At 42.0% G+C, this 17,380-nt stretch overlaps 2 protein-coding genes across 6 annotated transcripts in view; one reads left to right on the top strand and one right to left on the bottom strand.

Annotated features, from left to right (window-relative positions):
* The window catches only part of LOC126940470 (peptidyl-prolyl cis-trans isomerase NIMA-interacting 4-like), a 1,058,238-nt gene that overhangs the window by 115,560 nt on the left and 925,298 nt on the right, over window positions 1-17,380 (bottom strand). The gene's annotated exons all lie outside the window — the stretch shown is intronic.
* Window positions 1-17,380, top strand: part of ATP7B (ATPase copper transporting beta) — a 207,371-nt gene that overhangs the window by 13,157 nt on the left and 176,834 nt on the right. For 3 of the 5 annotated variants that reach the window (XR_007720750.1, XR_007720749.1, XM_050766254.1), the window contains exon 1: window positions 6,429-7,507. The exons of the other annotated variants lie outside the window; for them this stretch is intronic. Coding sequence is in view for 1 of the 3 variants with exons in the window: in XM_050766254.1 (XP_050622211.1) it covers window positions 7,259-7,507 (249 nt within the window). In the remaining 2 variants the exon portion in view is untranslated. Of the gene's footprint in view, window positions 1-6,428; window positions 7,508-17,380 lie in introns of those variants that run through there. 5 annotated transcript variants of the gene reach the window in all.

Genomic DNA, 17,380 nt, shown 5'->3' with positions numbered 1-17,380 from the left:
AGATCCCTGGCTTGAAGGGATAAAGGAATGAGTAAGTGAGGGAGGAGGGAGTCAGCTTTTGCATGAGGCTCGCTTGCTCCCTCCCTCCCTCTCTCTCTTCCTTCTCTCCCTCCCTCCCCTCCCCTTCCCCTCCCATCTGCTCCCTTCGCCTCCCCTCCCCTCCCCTCTTCTTTAACAGGTTCTCTGTTGCCCAGGCTGGAATGCAGTGGCAGGCTCACTGCAGCCTGGTTCTCCTTGGGCTCAGGTGATCCTACCACCTCGGCTTCTTGAGTAGTTGGGACTGCAGGCATGTGCCACCATGCCCAGCTAATTAAAAAAAATTTTTTTTTTTGGTAGAGACAGCGTTTCACCATTTTGCCCAGGCTGGTTTTAAACTCCTGGACTCAAGTGATCCTCCCATTTGAGCCTCTCAAAGTGCTAGGATTACAGGCATGAGCCCCCACACCCGGCCCTGAATGTTGAGTATTGTCTGAAAGTTTAGCAGTCTTTTTACAGCAAGCACATTTGTAAGTTGTTTTGGCTTGGCATTCTTTGTCATTCATTCAACAAATATTTATTGAGAAAATCTGTAAGTGTCAAGCAGTGTTTTAGACCTTGGAATACAGCAGTGACTGAACAAAATAGATGTGAAGAGGCTGTGTGTGGTGGTTCAGACCTGTAATCCCAGCACTTTGGGAGGCCAAAGTAGGTGGATTGCTTGAGCTCAGGAGTTTGAGGCCAGCCTGGATAACATAGTGAAACCCTTGTCTCTACTAAACAAAAAATAAATAAATAAATAAATAAATAAATAAGCAAGCAAGCAAGCAAGCAAGCTGGGCATGGTGGCACGCACCTGTAGCCCCAGGTACTTGGGAGGCTGAGGTGGGAGGATCACTTGAGCCAGGGAGGTGGAGGCTGCAGTGAGCCAAGATCACAGCAGTGCACTCCAGCTTGGGTGACAGAGTGAGACCCTGTCCTTTAAAAAAAAAAAAAGTGAAGGATTCTTGCACTTGTGAAACTTAGATTCTAACTGGGGAGATGGTTGTTAAAAAAGAGTAAGTAAAAGATATATTATTGCATTTGGTGGTGATTGAGAATTCTCGAGAAAAATAAGACAGGGAAGGATGATAGGGAATTGGGAGTGCATGAAATTTAGATAGGGTCATTTGGGGGAAATCACTGAGAAGTTGACATTTGAGCAAAAATCTCATGGAGGTGAGGAGGTGAGCCCTCTGGATATGGGAGGTTGGAGGGAAGTATTTCTAAGCTAGTAGAAAGTTCCGGAGGCAGGTTTACGCCTTGCTTACCTAAGGAACAGCAATATTAGAATGATTGTTTCAGAGTGAGTAAGGGGCCAGGAGTGTGAGGATAAGTTGGAAGGTAATGAATGGGAGGGCTGCAACTGTATAGTCTTACAGATCGTCCTTGTAAGGATTTTAGGTTTTATCAAGCACATGGGAACCCCCTGGAGGCATTTTCGGAGAATGACATCTTGTGACTTCCTCTTAAAGGCATTCATCTGACTTCTGTGTTGAGAATAGACTTTAGGGGCTAAGAGCAGAAGCCAAGAGGTCAGTTAGGAGATTCTAAGCAATAGTGCAGGTGAGATGAGCTGGTGGCTTGGACCAGGGTTCTTGTGGATGTGTTGAAGTCATTGGATGCTGGATGCATTTTGATGGTGGAACTAACAGAATTTGCTAAACATTTACATGTGGGTTTGAAAGAAGATGTTTCTTTTTTACTTTTTAATTTTAAATTAATTTTAATTATTATTTTTGAGACAGAATCTCACACTGTCATCCAGGCTAGAGTGCAGTGGTCCAGTCACAGATCACTGTAACCTCCATCCACCTCCTGGGCTTAAGTGATCCTCCTACCTCAGCCTTCTGAGTACCTGGGACTACAAGTGTGCACCACCATGCCCAGCTAGTTTTTTATTTTTTGAAGAGATGGTGTCTCACTGTGTTGCCCAAGCTGGTCTGAAACTTGTGGGCTCAAGCGGTCCTCCTGCCTTGGCCTTCCAAAGTGCTGGGATTACAGGCATGAGCTACTGTGCCTGGATGAAATGATTCTTATCAAAGAGGAATCCAGATTTTTTTCCTGGGCAAGTGGAAGGAAACAGTTGTATTCACTAAGGTGGGGAAGACTGTGGGAGCAGCAGGGGAAGGGCAGAATATTGGGAGCTCTGTTGTAGACAAGTTAAGTTTGAGATGTGTAAGAAACACCGAGGAGATGGGGATGAGACGTTTGGGTCTGTAAGTGTAGTGTTTGGGAATTGTAGGCTGTAGGTGGTGATATAGTCTGAATGTTAATATCCCTGCCAAATTCATATGTTGGAATGTAACCCTGAAGGTGATGGTATTAGGAGGTGAGGACTTTAGGAGGTGATTTGGCCATGAGGGCTCTGCCATCTTGAATGAGGTTAGTGCCTTCATAAAAGAGGCTTGAGGGAGCCACTTTGCTCTTCTGCCATTTAAGGATGCAGCAGCAAGGCACCATCTATGAAGCAGAACGGCCTTCAGCAGACACCGAATCTGCTGGCTCCTTGATCTGGAACTTCCCAGGCTCCTGAACTGTGAGCAATAAAGTTTTGTTGTTTATAAATTATCCAGTCTAAGGTATTTTGTGATAGCAGCCTGAGTGAGCTAAGAAAGGTATACTTCTCCTGGCCTGGATGAGTGCACAAGGAATGAACAGAGATGGAAAAGAGGTCCAAGGGCCGAGCTGGGGGCCACTGCAGCACTTGCAGGTTTGGGGGCTTGGAGGCTCTGGTGAAAGACTCTGAGTAGGAGCTGTTGGTGGGAAGTACAGGAAGAAAATCAGGAGGGTGGGGCAACTTGGAGGCTGAGCTTGGAGACAAGGACTGGTCACCTTGGGCAGTGCGAGTGTCACTGACTGAGAGTAAGGATGGGGGTGGGCAGTGGGGACCTGAGGAGCCGGAGAGGGGGTAGGACCACTGTCTCGGAGATCGAAGGGTGAGAAGACTAGGGGGTAGTTCGACTGCCAGGTGGCAGCACGGGTCCTCCCGCAGTTAGTGGTGCTGAATCAGAGTGCGGCCAGCCAGCCTGGATGTGCGTTCTGTCTCACTCTTGTTGAGCTGCTGGAGGACAGGTATGAAGCCAAGTGGAACTGAGAGCAAAGCAGTGTTGAAGTTTTGCAGGTAGGTGCCAGATGATGAGGGCAGCCAGTGAAGTCGAAGGTACGTGGAATGAACTGTGAAATGGAAACACTGGCTTTTACTTTTTGATAATCCCGTTATTTCTCTTTTTGGCATCCCGTCTCTTCATAATTTAGAACTATCGTAATCATTTTTCACTCAAGACTGTTCAGCCAAGTGCAGTTTATTTAAGAGCACTCCTTCAGTGAGCTTACTTAAGTATGTGTTTGTTTGTGCCTGTCTCCTGTTAATAAGCTGGTATGAAAGTCCTGCTGAACTAGTTGTTTCAGTCTTGGAGATCAGCAGCGGTATGGGGAGGAGAAGCCAAGCCGATGTTAAAGCCCACCATCCTTCCCTCCCCCGCTCCCAGCACCTAGTGATTGAGGAATTCAGAACTGAATACTGCCCTTTGCTACTGTTCTTCTCTCCTAACTTGCCAGTAAACTTCCAAGAGCAGTATGTGTCTTGTGCTCCTCTTCTGGTCTTCTGTTGTGGATACACTTAAATACTTGGCTCTCAGGCTGTAAATAATCTGCATTGGTTAACACTCCCCTCTGTTCTGAAGGCTGGGCTGCTGGAGCCCTGACTGTTGGTGGCTGTGCTGTTTGCAGTGCTCACGTTCTCTGCTTGGGAACCGAGCATGCAGCTTTAATGTCAGGCTCTGCCCTCCTATCCTGTCATAGGATCTGGGACTCCTCTCCCCATCTTGGGAGGGCTGGCCTGGGGATTTCATCTGGGAAGCCCTGCCCAATGTGAGCCTCTAGCTGGACTGAGCAGGTAATGTTTGTGAGTGCTGAAATATTTTAACCAGATGTCCCTCCTCCAAAGAGCCCTTTGTCCTGGAGGTTCATGGAAACATGAGCTGTCCATCTGCCTTTGGGCCCAGGCTTCTCAGGTTGCAACAAGATTGTTTAGGACACCAAAGAGATATTTATTTTTATACAGGAAAGATCCACAGACTGTGAAGGTGAGTAGGAGGTAAAGAAGATGAATTTTCTTCTGGAAAATGGCTCGTGAAATTTGTACATGTGGAAGACAGAATAATCTAGTGCAAGGAAACCCTTGAAGACCTGTTCTAGAAGGAATATATGAGGGACTGATAGAGTTTGCCCTTGCGTTGTGGTAAGGGGGGCAAAAAGTGCCATGAAATTCTAGGTAGAAAGCACATTCTGAGCAGTATATAATTCAGCTCATTTTAAAAATATGGTTAAATATACTTATTAAAATGTAAGTATGTAAATAACTGCTTAAATATACTTATTTAATGTCTGATATTGTTCATCACCATGTTAGGTGTGTGGGCAGCTAAGATATGAGATCCTCGTAGGATCTGACCATGTTTCCCAAAGTGAGCACATGCCCATAGGCATCAGTAACAAGTGTGGACTGAGCTGACTGCAGCCTCAGTGGACAGAGAAGATTTGTCCTCCAGCAGTGTTACAGGCTGACCCCCTGCTGGCACCCTGATGTTGACATTAGTGATGTTGGCATTCAGATAAGGGAGAGAGCCGCTGGCTGGATTCCACAGAGAGGCAGGACTTGAAGGATAAGAAGGATTAGATGATGCCGGGAAGGGGAGGAGCAGGGAAGCCAGGGTCAGGTGTGAGTAAAGGGGAAGGTGCTAGAAAGAGGAGTTTGGACTTAATGCTGTAGCCTGGGAAGGTGGCCCATGCCTTGGCCGTTCCACAGGTGCCTTAGATTCTATGGGAGCAAAGGAGAAACCACTGTGTTTACCCCAGACTTGCCTTCTTCCTACCCTCCCCCCTCATCTTGGTGTACTCATCACCATGTGCCCAATCTGTGAAACTAGAAATGGCATTGTCATCCTCAGGCCCACACTTTTTGTCACCTGCTGTGATCCAGCAGTCACTGAGTTGGGAGGCCTCCTCGTTTGTTTAATCGTATTCTACTATTAAATTTCTTGCCCCTTGTAATCCCCCCTCTCCTGAGTCTTCATTCTTGTTTCTGCCCAAACTGTTTCCAGATCACAAATATGATTCTGTGAGTTCTGTGCTCAGAAACTCCTGGTGATTCTACACCAGCCACAGGACGAAGTCTAGACTCTGCTCTTTCTAACCTGGCCCCAGCCCCTTTTTCTGGCTGTCTTCTGGATCTGAGCCACCATCTAGAAGTGGTTTGAATGGTGAAGTATTTCAATTTCATGGAGCTAACAGGATAGACTATTTAAAAGCATGTGGCACATATGATCCCTATATATTTTCCTTATTAGCTATTCATAGGCACAGCACAGAAGAAGCATTTATATTTATAATGATCTCATGTCACCAAGGAAAAGTTAAGATATGTTCAATAACTTGCTTTAAAAGGCAGCAGAAAAATAGATGTTACCTTTGGGGAAGATTTTCACCTGGAATGACTAATTTTTTAAAAATCTAATGCTTAAAGAGATAAGCCTCAGTTACCTGGAAAACCTACTTCTGATGCCCCATAAATGAAATGTCAGGTGGTCGGCAGGCCATGTGGAGCTCCTGATAGAATCTATCAGGAAGGGAGAGACGTAGATAAGCAAGACCTGAAGAATCACTAGAAAGCAATCGCAGATGCACCTGACGTGTTTACATGGGCTCCCATAGAGGCAGCTGCACAGCCCCGCGGTGCTAGCCTCTGTCTGGCAGGGAGGCTAGGGTTGGGGCCCAAGGCCTTTAACATCAAATATACCTTTCCTTTGATGAAAATGGGTTTGAATTATATTTCTTGGAAATTGAGGTAAGTTCTTTGTTTTTTGGCTCAGCACTTAGAAGATAAGAAACAAACCCAGACACATTTTGGAGGAGTTGGTTGCTCAGCGTGTGCTTTAGAAGTGATAGCAACCCCCACGGAGTGCAGTAAGAAGCAGCAGGATAAAGCAGGCACGAAGGGGCTTTGGTGCATGGACCAGCCTTGGGGTTGCCTTTCCTCAAAGAGAACAGATCTCTCAGTCGGGAGTTCTTGGGGCAGGGATGACAGTGTTAATGGGGGAGGAAGCGTCATTGTGGGCAACCTATGAAGAGGCAGCCGTCAGTGACCTTGGGTGTGTGTTCTGAGTGCCCTCACTGGGTGCACACCTTAGTGACCCCTTGCTGGTACATTCTGCTGTGAAGAATACCACGGAGAGACAGAGAGACCATTTTACCCTGATCTCAATTCCACACACACTTGGTGGCAGGAGGTATGGCTGGGATTAGGGGCTGTGGTGGACCTGTTCCTGCCATGGGGGATGAGGTCCCTCCTTCTGATCTTTGAGTGGTGGGGTAGGGTGGAGTGGGGTAGAGTCGGGGGGAGGGTAGGACTGGAGGCAGTGCTGCCCGACAGAGGAGGCTGCTGCTGGAATTACCACAGTGTCGTGTGTCTCCTCCTATTAATCCCCATGTGGAACAGCGGGTAGCTTGAGAAGCCTGAATTGTGCCTTAGTTCCTGGCTGTGGTGCTGCTTAAACAGATGAGCCTTGTTAGCCAGTGAGTTTGTGCAGTCAGTTCTTACTAAAGTCAAGCCTTTGGTCCAAGGGAAAACAAAGCTACAGGAAACATGGAACTTTCTTGCACCTTCTTGAAAATGCAAGTCATGTTGCCTAGGAAATACTTCTCTCACCAAGTATTCTGCACCCTGCCAACATTGGAACTGTGGAAGAGGCAGCTGAAGCTATTCCAAGAAAGTGCTAGCAGTTTGGTAATAAAAGGAAGTGGCATATCTCTCCTGCCTCTAGACTGGGTTTCTAGAAGTGCACATGGCCAAAAGGCAGCTGTGCTGCACTCTGGCAGGTGATTACATGCTGTCCTCATGGACACCTTGGCCGGGTGTCCAGTCTGCGCTGGGTGAGGGTGTACACGGACCATGTGCAAAGATCTACAGTGCTGCACGCAGTGTGTTGAGCGAGAGGGTGCCAAGTGCTGGGACGGGTGTAGATAAACAAAAGCAAATAGGTGCAGTACTGTGCAGCCTGCCCAAGTTCTCAAAGCTTGCTGCCAGACTGAAGACTGCCGGCAGCCTCTCCTGGGCTGGGTCGGGAGTAGAAGGGTGTCTTCCCCTTGCTAATTAGGAGGGCACTTCTAAAGCATTTCTCTCTAACACAACGAAATGGTCTGCTGAAGGTGAACTGCTTTAGTGAGGAGGGAAGGCGTGACCATGGACTCAGCAATGGAGAAAGCCAGGGGTGATGTGCCCCAGAGCCCCGAGCAGTCCTTCCTGGCAACTCTGAGTGACCCACATGTGACCCTGCTGTCTGTCCACAAGCAGTGGTCCTTTAGGAAGAGCCCTGGGGTTAGGCACTCAGCCAGGCCCGTGTCTACCATGGAGGAAGGCACTTCACTGTCAGAGGAAGGAGAATTTCCACAGAGAGTTTTGAATGGAACCTGGGAAATGAGTTCCAGTCAGGTCAGTGCAATTGCAGATGGGCTAAAAAGCCTGGAAGGGCTTGGACCCAGTTTAAAGATGAAGGTTTCTCTCCATATCTCTTGTGTGGGGTATTGGGGGAGGTCTGGGGAGTGGAATGAGAGTGTGAATGTAGCACCTGGCTTAGAAGTTTGGGTTTTGTTGCTGTTTGTTTTCAGAATATTTTGTAAGCCTCTATGAAACAAAAGTTTTCCACAATGCAAGTCAAACAAAAATGAATCCTTCCTTCTTTTTACTAATGTGTTTTATAGTGTATACTTTATTTTGTTAATCTGTACATTTTAATTAAACATTTTGAAAATGTTGCAAAATGAAGTTCCTTTTCTTAAGCAAATTAAAGTTTTGTTACTCCAAAGGTTAGGTCATGTCCAAAAGTAAGGTACTATAACATTTTGTAAAAATGTGCCTTTTAGTAGCATTTCTGAGCAACTGGTGGTGTGTACAGGGTCTTTTTCATTGACCTAGTCAGACGAAAATAAAAAATGACTTTTGAAGGCATTTACTAGTTAGATACAAAGGAAGGTTTCATAAGTACTTGCTTCCTCTAAGACTTATTTTTATGTTGTTCATTGGTTAAAGTCCCAAAGACTAAAGGACATTTTGTGAAAATAACTTTTGAATGTACTGTGCAAGAGATTTACATATGTTGAAATCACAGGGTACTTGGATATTGAAGACAGAAACTCCTTTTGAGTATTTAAAGATTCTGCATTTTGCTATCAGGTTTTTAACCAAGGATGTAACTATGCTCAGATGTATTTATTTTAAAATTTAAAAGTGGTTTTTGGTGCTCTGAATTTGTGGAAATTTCTAAGAGACTCTTTCAAAGTTTCTTTCCAGGCAAATTCAAAAATAGGAAATGTAGAATTGTTCAGTGGCTGCCAGTTTGGGTAGCTTCTCCACAGAGGTTCGAGTGGTTTTGCGGGGGGGAAGTAAGGTGATAGATACAATTTTAATTACTTTGTTTTCTAAAGTAGTTTTATAATTTTCATTTCATATCTCTTTAAACTGTACTAAGCCAGTAGCTAAACTAATGTGTTACATCACTTAGAATTTTAAAGAGTGACAGAGCATTTAATCTTTTAATCAGTCTTTTCATATGTTGCCAGGTTATACAATATATGGTGAACATTTATACTTTTACCCATGTTGTTTAAAATAATGAAATATTAAATATTTTGGGGTGCAAATGCTTGAGGCATTTTTAAAAAATGTCCAAACTGTGACTTTACCATTTCCAGCCTATATCTGAAGTTTTGAGATATGACATATGCTAGTGATTTTTAAGGTCAGCACCAATCTGTGACTAGCAGGGCAACCTGAAGCTGAGTAGGGGAGGCTCTTCAGAAAGGAGGGCTGGGGAAGAGGCCTTGGTGGAGGGGATCTGAGTGCAGACCCATTTCAGGTTGTGGGACCTGGGCAGGTGAGTCTTGGACACTCTTCCTTAGATTCTTCATTGCAAAGCGGATGATAAATCCTGCCTCATACGATTGTGAAAGCACTTTGTAGATTATCATACAAACGCAAAATAGTGTTACTTCTGCCAAAATTATGCTTTTCCAGAAGTATTTCCAACTCTGAGATATGTTTGATGTGTTGTCTGAATGTCAGGATAGGACTGTGATAACCCAGTAATCTATCTGATCACAGTTGCAACTCTGTTATTCCTTTGTTTTTTTTTTCTAAATTTTTTATTTTGGAACATGGTCTCTTGCTGATGCTGAGGCTGGAGTGCAGTGGCATGATCATGGCTCATAGCACCCTTGACCTCCCAGGTTCAAGTGATCTTTCTGCCTTAGCCCCCTGAATAGCTGTCACTACAGGTGCAAGCCACCGTGTCCAATTTCTCTTTTTATTTATAAAGATGTGGTCTCCCTATGTTGCCCAGGCTGGTCTCAAACTCCTGGGCTCAAATGATCCTCCTGCCTGGCCCTCCCAAAGTACTAGGGTTATAGATGTGAGCCACCGGGCCTGGCAGCTCTATTTTTTCTAAAGCTCTGATTATAAAAGTAACATATACTCTCTATAAAAAACAAATTTATGATGGAACGAGGAGAATACAAAAAAGTATAAAGAAGAAAACCAAAGCAATCATTCTCCCAACAAATATGAATGTGTATGTGTATATGTGAGTATGTTTATGTGTACATAATGTATGTTTTTAAAATAAATATGGGATCAAATTTTACATACTATCTTATACTTTGCATTTCTTACTGAATATTTTGTAGACATTTCTATATGTCAATGTATATGTACATCTGTATTGTTATTATTATTATTGTTATTTTGAGACAGAGTCTTGCTCTGTCACCCAGGCTATAGAATGCAGTGGCATAATCTTGGCTCACTGCAACCTCCACCTCCTGGGTTCAAGTGATTCTCCTGCCTAAGCCTCCAGAGTAGCTGGGACTACAGGAACCTGCCACCATACCTAGCTAATTTTTCTATTTTTAGTAGAGATGAGGTTTCACCATGTTGCCCAGACTGGTCTCAAACTCCTGACCTCAAGTGATCCACTCACTGTGGCCTCCCAAAGTGCTGGGATTACTTGTGTGAACCACACTGCCTGGCCTATATTATTTTTTATTGCAGTTCCACTTTTAAATTTAGGATTAATTTTTAGAAAGAATTTAATTATCCTTAAATAGAAGAAATTTGCAGTAGCTGGTTTATGATTATAAAAACCAACCCAAAAGTGAATTTCAGTTGTGACTCAAAGTCTATTATAAATCAACTTTGGCACCTTGAGAACTAACATTTAGCACTTGGTATATGGTAGAAATCTTGCTCTTGTCACTTAATCATTTTAACAACTTTAGTAGGCATCATCAGTCCACCTTTAACAGATGAGAAATGAGAGCTTAGGTTTCCTGAAAGATTTAATCCCAGGTCGGTCTGATGACAAGTCCTTGCTTTTCCATTGGAACACTGAAGTATTATTTAATACACTGGGCGAAATAGAGTTTCGATAGTATTGGAAAACTGCTAATTCATAGTGAATGGAAAGTTAGCTTTTAGGTGGCACATTGTTCAGAAAGGACACAGGCAGCTGCTATGAATAAAACATTTAAAAATTGCTGTTTATGTCCAGCGGATTTGTTTGCTTGTATTTTGCATTTCTTATACAATGCAGAGTACATTCTGTACAATATAGAATGAAATCATGACTTTGGGAAACCTGTTTCTTGGATTCTTCTATGTTTCAGACAGGCAGAGAGGGGAAAAAGATCTTTTTTAAAAGGCATAACTGGTAAAACCTCAAAGTCTGGAGGGCGCATTTCCCCCAACTCCCCTCCCACGTTAGGAAGTTTCCATTTGCTGATGTGAGCAGGGCTAAGCCTGGTGAGGTTCCTAGGAATTAATTATGAAAAGGGGGAAATAGAGAGGAGGGCCTTCCCCACAAATCCCCTCCAGGAGAGCACGCTAACCAGAGTAGAAGGCAGGGGCTCAGTGCTTTGGCCCGGGTGTTCCTATCAAAGGTTCCACAGATAACCTTTCAGGCCCAGGATGGTGAGCTGGAGAGGAGTGGATGCCTGCCTCTGAGGCTCTCCCTTCTCTAGCCCCTCCTTACCTCTCTCCTCTATCTGTCTTGGCAGGTGGGAAATGGTTGGAGGTTACTAAAAACTTATTCCAGCTGTATACAGAATTCCCCTTTGTTTCCAGAAATAACTGCTTATGCCTTCTTACTCATGACTCTGTTGACTTCTTTGGCCAAGCTTGGCTGCTGTTTTTTTTTTTTTTTTTTTTTTTTTTTTTTTTTTTTTTTTCTGACAGGGTCTTATTGTGTCACCCAGGTTGGAGTGCAGTTGCCGCAGATCTTTGCTTTGCTGCACTGCGACCTCCACCTCCTGAGCTCAAGGGATCCTCCCATCAGTGATCCTCCCACCCTAGCCTCCTGAGTAGCTGGGACTGCAGGTGCACATTGGCTGCTGTTTTAATTTGTCATCGTATCCTGTATCTGACAGAGTTCAGTCCATGGTATCAAGCTATTGACTGAGTGAACAAATGAATGAACTAGAAGTAGATTTGTACTGCAGCAGGGGGGATTGATGTTAGACACGTTGAACTAATGGTGACTATAAGGTTGTTATATAGTGGACTTAGCATTTTGAGAGACCAGAATACGGCATTTTGTTCTTAGGTAAGTGGTAGTTAGGTTCTTTTTTTTTTTCTTTAAATATGAGATGAGTCTTGCTCTGTCGCCAGGCTAGAGTGCAGTGGTGCGATCTTGGCTCACTGCAAGCTCTGCCTCCTGTGCTCAACTCAATCGATTCTTCTGCCTCAGGCTCCCGAGTAGCTGGGACTACAGGCACATGTCACCTTGCCCAACTAATATTTGTATTTTTAGTAGAGATGAGGTTTCACCATGTTGTCCAGGACGGTCTCAATCTTTTGACCTCGTGATCCGCCTGCCTCAGCCTCCCAAAGTGCTGGGATTACAGGTGTGAGCCATGGTGCCTGGCCGGGTTCGGTTTTATTTTTGCCTAGTTGAAATCAGGATGACCTGGCTGGCACAGATATATCCTTTCTAAAATAAAGGAAAAACAATAAATGAAGTGGTGTGATCTAGTCATTTAAAGAAGTTACCTATCATTATGGAATGGTCAGCATCACTATTATTTTATTTGCTTTTGTAGAGAACATTTCAGGTGGATTCTTGAATTTAGTTATTCCTAAAAGTAGTATCTGCTGGATACAAGCATTAGTAGCAAAGTATAGAAGTGTAGTTCTTTTCCTCTCTTAGATAAAGAGGACCGTCTTAATACAGTTCTGCAACTTTTTTTTCTTTTTAACATCATGGAAGTCTTTCCACGTCAATACATGTAAATTCACCTATTTTTTAAAAATCATGACATAGATTTCTATTTGGTGGACTATATTTTATGCAGCCAGTTCTCTATAGAAGAATATTGAGTTGGTTTCCAGTTTTTCACTATTCGAATGTAGCAGCGAACATTAATATGTAATTGTGTATCTATATGGTAAAATTCCCAGAAGTGGAATTCCTAGGACAAAAGCAGTAATACTTTTTGAAGAGCAATTAGGCAAAATTTACCTTTCTACAAACAGTGGTTAAAAACTGTTTTTCCTTATACTCTTGTTTACTGTATCATCAGGCTTTTAAAATTAATAAAATAACATTTATTTTATAAAAAAGATTTATTAGATACTTAATATTTCTTTTTCTAAGGATTACTTGAAGTAGCATTTCACATCATGAGTTTATAGAGTAGTGCTAATTTATAAACATTAGGTTTGTATATGTCTTAAAGGAATAAATTTGTTTTATGTGTCATACCTATAATTCTAGGCAGAAACCAATACTCCTTGGAGTACAGAGTAAAAAAAAAAATAATAAAACCTCTTTGTTGGGAGAGGCTTGAAATACGGAATGTTAGTAGAGAAGATTCTGAAGCAGGGAAGTGCTGTTAATTGATAAAAGTTAGATGGAATAATTGTTACAATAGACATAATTTGAAAGCAGCACATTCTCTGAAACAGTTGATTATAAACCTGTGTAGCACGAGATTGTGAATGGGTTTTCTGAGATAATATTGTGAAGTGCTCCTTGGAGAAGTTACCCCGTCTTATAGTTTGTGAATTTCTAAATTTCATTTTGTTGTATATTGAAAATAACATATTTGTATGTACATATGTAGTGAGGTTTGTTAATTTTGTTTTTAATTTTACTCACTTTTTTTTTTAGGCAAGTATCAGATATGTTACATTTTGTTTCTCAGTAAGGGTTAATATTTTCCCTTGCTGTGCTTGAGAGAAGCAAATAGGCAATGAATAGTCATTTGCACAGAATTACCCCAAAAATTTACAGTCTGTCCTCAGAAGGGCAGAGATGGGGCTAATGCACACACAGCCCTGGCACATAGTAGGCCCTCCTATGTGTTTGAATGAATGCCTTCATTTTTAAAGTAGATACAATTTAAATAATTGACAGTGGAAAGTCTTTCTGGACCATTGTGAAACAGGGTTCAAGGACAGAGTGAAGGGCTTGGGGGAATATGTACACTAGTTTTAATGATTAGTTTGCCTTATCAGTAAAATGGAGAAAACTATGTAAAGTACTAGAACCATCCTGGGTCATGTTTGAAGATCAAATGAGGTGATGTTTGTCCTCATAGTCATTCGTTTTCAAACATGTATGATGTTCATCTTTTTTTTTTTTTTAAATTATACTTTAAGTTCTGGGGTACATGTGCAGAATGTGTAGGTTTGTTACATAGGTATACACGTGTCATGGTGGTTTGCTGCACCCATCAAACCGTCATCTACATTAGGTGGTTCTCCTAATGGTATCCTTCCCCTAGCACCCTACCCGCGACAGGCCCCAGTGTGTGATGTTCCTCTCCCTATGTCCATGTGTTCTCATTGTTTAGCTCCCACTTACGAGTGAGAACATGCAGTGTTTGGTTTTCTGTTCTTGTGTTAGTTTGCTGAGAATGATGGTTTCCACCTTGATGCATGTGCCTGCAAAGGATGTGAACTCATCCTTTTTTATGGCTGCATAGTATTCCATGGTGTATATGTGCCACATTTTCTTTATCCAGTCTGTCGTTAATGGGCATTTGAGTTGGTTCCAAGTCTTTGCTATTGTGAATAGTGCCACAGTAAACATATGTGTGCATGTGTCTTTATCATAGAATAATTTATAATCTTCTGGGTATATACCCAGTAATGGGATTGCTGGGTCAAATGGTATTTCTGGTTCTAGATCCTTGAGGAATCACCACACTATCTTCCACAATGGTTGAACTAATTTACACTCCCACCAACAGTGTAAAAGCGTTCCTATTTCTCCACATCCTCTTCAGCATCTGTTGTTTCCTGACTTTTTAATGATTGCCATCCTAAATGTCATGAGATGGTATCTCATTGTGGTTTTGATTTGCATGTCTATAATAACCAGTGACGATGAGCCTTTTTCATGTTTGCTGGCTGCATAAATGTCTTCTTTTGAGAAATGTCTGTTCATAATCTTCGCCCACTATTTGAGGGGGTTTGTTTTTTTTCTTGTAAATTTGTTTAAGTTCTTTGTAGATTCTGGATGTTAGCCCTTTGTCAGATGGATAGATGGCAGAAATTTTCTTGCATTCTGTCAGTTGCCTGTTCACTCTGATGATAGTTTCTTTTGCTCTGCAGAAGCTCTTTAGTTTAATTAGATCCCATTTGTCAATTTTGGCTTTTGTTGCCCTTGCTTTTTGTGTTTTAGTCATGAAGTCGTTGCCCATGTCTATGTCCTGAATGGTACTTATGGTTTTAGGTCTTACGTTTAAGTTTTAATCCATCTTGAATTAATTTTTGTGTAAGGTGTAAGGAAAGGGTCTAGTTTCAGTTTTCTGCATATGGCTAGCCAGTTTTCCCAAGACCATTTATTAAATAGGGAATCCTTTCCCCATTGCTTGTTTTTGTCAGATTTGTCAAAGATCAGATGGTTGTAGATGTGTGGTGTTATTTCTGAGGCCTCTGTTCTGTTCCATTGGTCTATGTGTCCGTTTTGGTACCAGTACCATGCTGTTTTGGTTACTGTAGCCATGTAGTATAGTTTGAAATTAGGTAGTGTGATGCCTCCAGCTTTGTTCTTTTTGCTTAGGATTGTCTTGGCTATACGGGCTCTTTTTTGGTTCCATATGAAATTTAAAGTAGTTTTTTCCAATTCTGTGAAGAAAGTCAGTGGTAGTTTGATGGGGATAGCATTGAATCTGTAAATTACTTTGGGCAGTATGGCCATTTTCACGATACTGAGTCTTCTTATCCATGAGCATGTAATGTTTTTCCATTTGTTTGTGTCCTCTCTTATTTCCTTGAGCAGTGGTTTGTAGTTCTCCTTGAAGAGGTCCTTCACATCCTTTGTAAGTTGTATTCCTAGGTATTTTATTCTCTTTGTAGCAATTGTGAATGGGAGTTCACTCATGATTTGGCTGTCTATTATTGGTATATAGGAATGCTTGTGAGTTTTGCACTTTGATTTTGTATCCTGAGACTTTGCTGAAGTTGCTTATCAGCTTAAGGAGATTTCTGGCTGAGATAATGGGGTTTTCTAAATATACGATCATGTCATATGCAAACAGAGACAATTTGACTTCCTCTCTTCCTATTTGAATACCCTTTATTTATTTATTTCTCTTGCCTGATTGCTCTGGCCAGAACTCCCAATACTATGTTGAATAGGAGTGGTGAGAGAGGGCATCCTTGTCTTGTGTCAGTTTGCAAAGGGAATGCTTCCAGTTTTTGCCCATTCACTGTGATATTGGCTCTGGGTTTGTCATAAATAGCTGTTATTATTTTGAGATACATTCCATCAGTATCTAGTTTATTGAGAGTTTTTATCGTGAAGGGGTGTTGAATTTTGGCGAAGGCCTTCTCTGCATCTATTGAGATAATCATGTGGTTTTTGTCATTGGTTCTGTTTATGTGATGGATTACGTTTATTGATTTGTGTATGTTGAACAGCCTTGCATCCCGGGGATGAAGCCGACTTGATCATGGTGGATAAGCTTTTTGATGTGCTGCTGGATTCGGTTTGCCAGTATTTTATTGAGGTTTTTTGCATTAATGTTCCATCAGGGATATTGGCCTGAAATTTTCTTTTTTTGTTCTGTCTCTGCCAGGTTTTGGTGTCAGGATGATGCTGACATCATAAAATGAGTTAGGGAAGAGTCCCTCTTTTTCTATTGTTTGGAATAGTTTTAGAAGGAATGGTGTGAGCTCCTCTGTACCTCTGGTAGAATTCGGCTGTGTATCCACCTGATCGTGGACTTTTTTTGGTTGGTAGGCTATTAATTACTCCCTCAATTTCAGAACTTGTTATTTGTCTATTCAGGGATTTGACTTCTTCCTGGTTTAGACTTTGGAGGGTGTATGTGTCCAGGAATTTGTCAATTTCTTCTAGATTTTCTAGTTCATTTGCATAGAGGTGTTTATAGTATTCTCTGATGGTAGTTTGTACTTCTGTGGGATCGGTGGTGATATCTCCTTTATCATTTTTTATTGCATCTATTTGATTCTTCTCTCTTTTTTCTTTATTAGTCTGGCTAGCAGTCTATCTATTTTGTTGATCTTTTCAAAAAACCAGCTCCTGGATTCATTGATTTTTTTTGAAGGGTTTTTCGTGTGTCTGTCTCCTTCAGTTCTGTTCTGATCTTAGTTATTTCTTGCCTTCTGCTAGCTTTTGAATTTGTTTGCTCTTGCTTCTTTAGTTCTTTTAATTGTGATGTTAGGATGTTGATTTTAGAGCTTTCCTGCTTTCTTTTGTGGGCATTTAGTCCTAGAAATTTCCCTTTAAACACTGCTTTAACTGTGTCCCAGAGGTTCTGGCATGCTGTATCTTTGTTCTCATTGGCTTCAAAGAACTTATTTATTCTGCCTTAATTTCGTTATTTACCCAGTAGTCATTCAGGAGCAGGTTGTTCAGTTTCCATGTAGTTTTGCAGTTTTGAGTGAGTTTCTTAATCCTGAGTTCTAATTTGATTGCACTGTGATCTGAGAGACTCTTTGTTATGATTTCTGTTCTTTTGCATTTGCTGAGGAGTGTTTCACTTCCAGTTATGTGGTCAATTTTAGAGTAAGTGCGATGTGGTGCTTAGAAGAATGAATATTCTGTTGATTTGGGGTGGAGAGTTCTGTAGATGTCTATTAAGTCCGTTTGGTCCAGAGCTGAGTTCAAGCCCTGAATATCCTCTTTAATTTTCTGCCTCATTGATCTGTATAGTATTGACAGTGGGGTGTTAAAGTCTCCCACTGTTATTGTGTGGGAGTCTAAGTCTTTTTGTAGGTCTCTAAGAACTTGCTTTATGAATCTGGGTGCTCCTGTATTGGGTGCATATATATTTAGGATAG

The sequence above is a fragment of the Macaca thibetana genome, chromosome 17 (assembly GCF_024542745.1).
Source record: "Macaca thibetana thibetana isolate TM-01 chromosome 17, ASM2454274v1, whole genome shotgun sequence".
Classification (NCBI taxonomy): domain Eukaryota; kingdom Metazoa; phylum Chordata; class Mammalia; order Primates; family Cercopithecidae; genus Macaca; species Macaca thibetana.
Note: the sequence above shows the minus strand (reverse complement) of the source record. Positions and strands in the feature narration are given on the sequence as shown.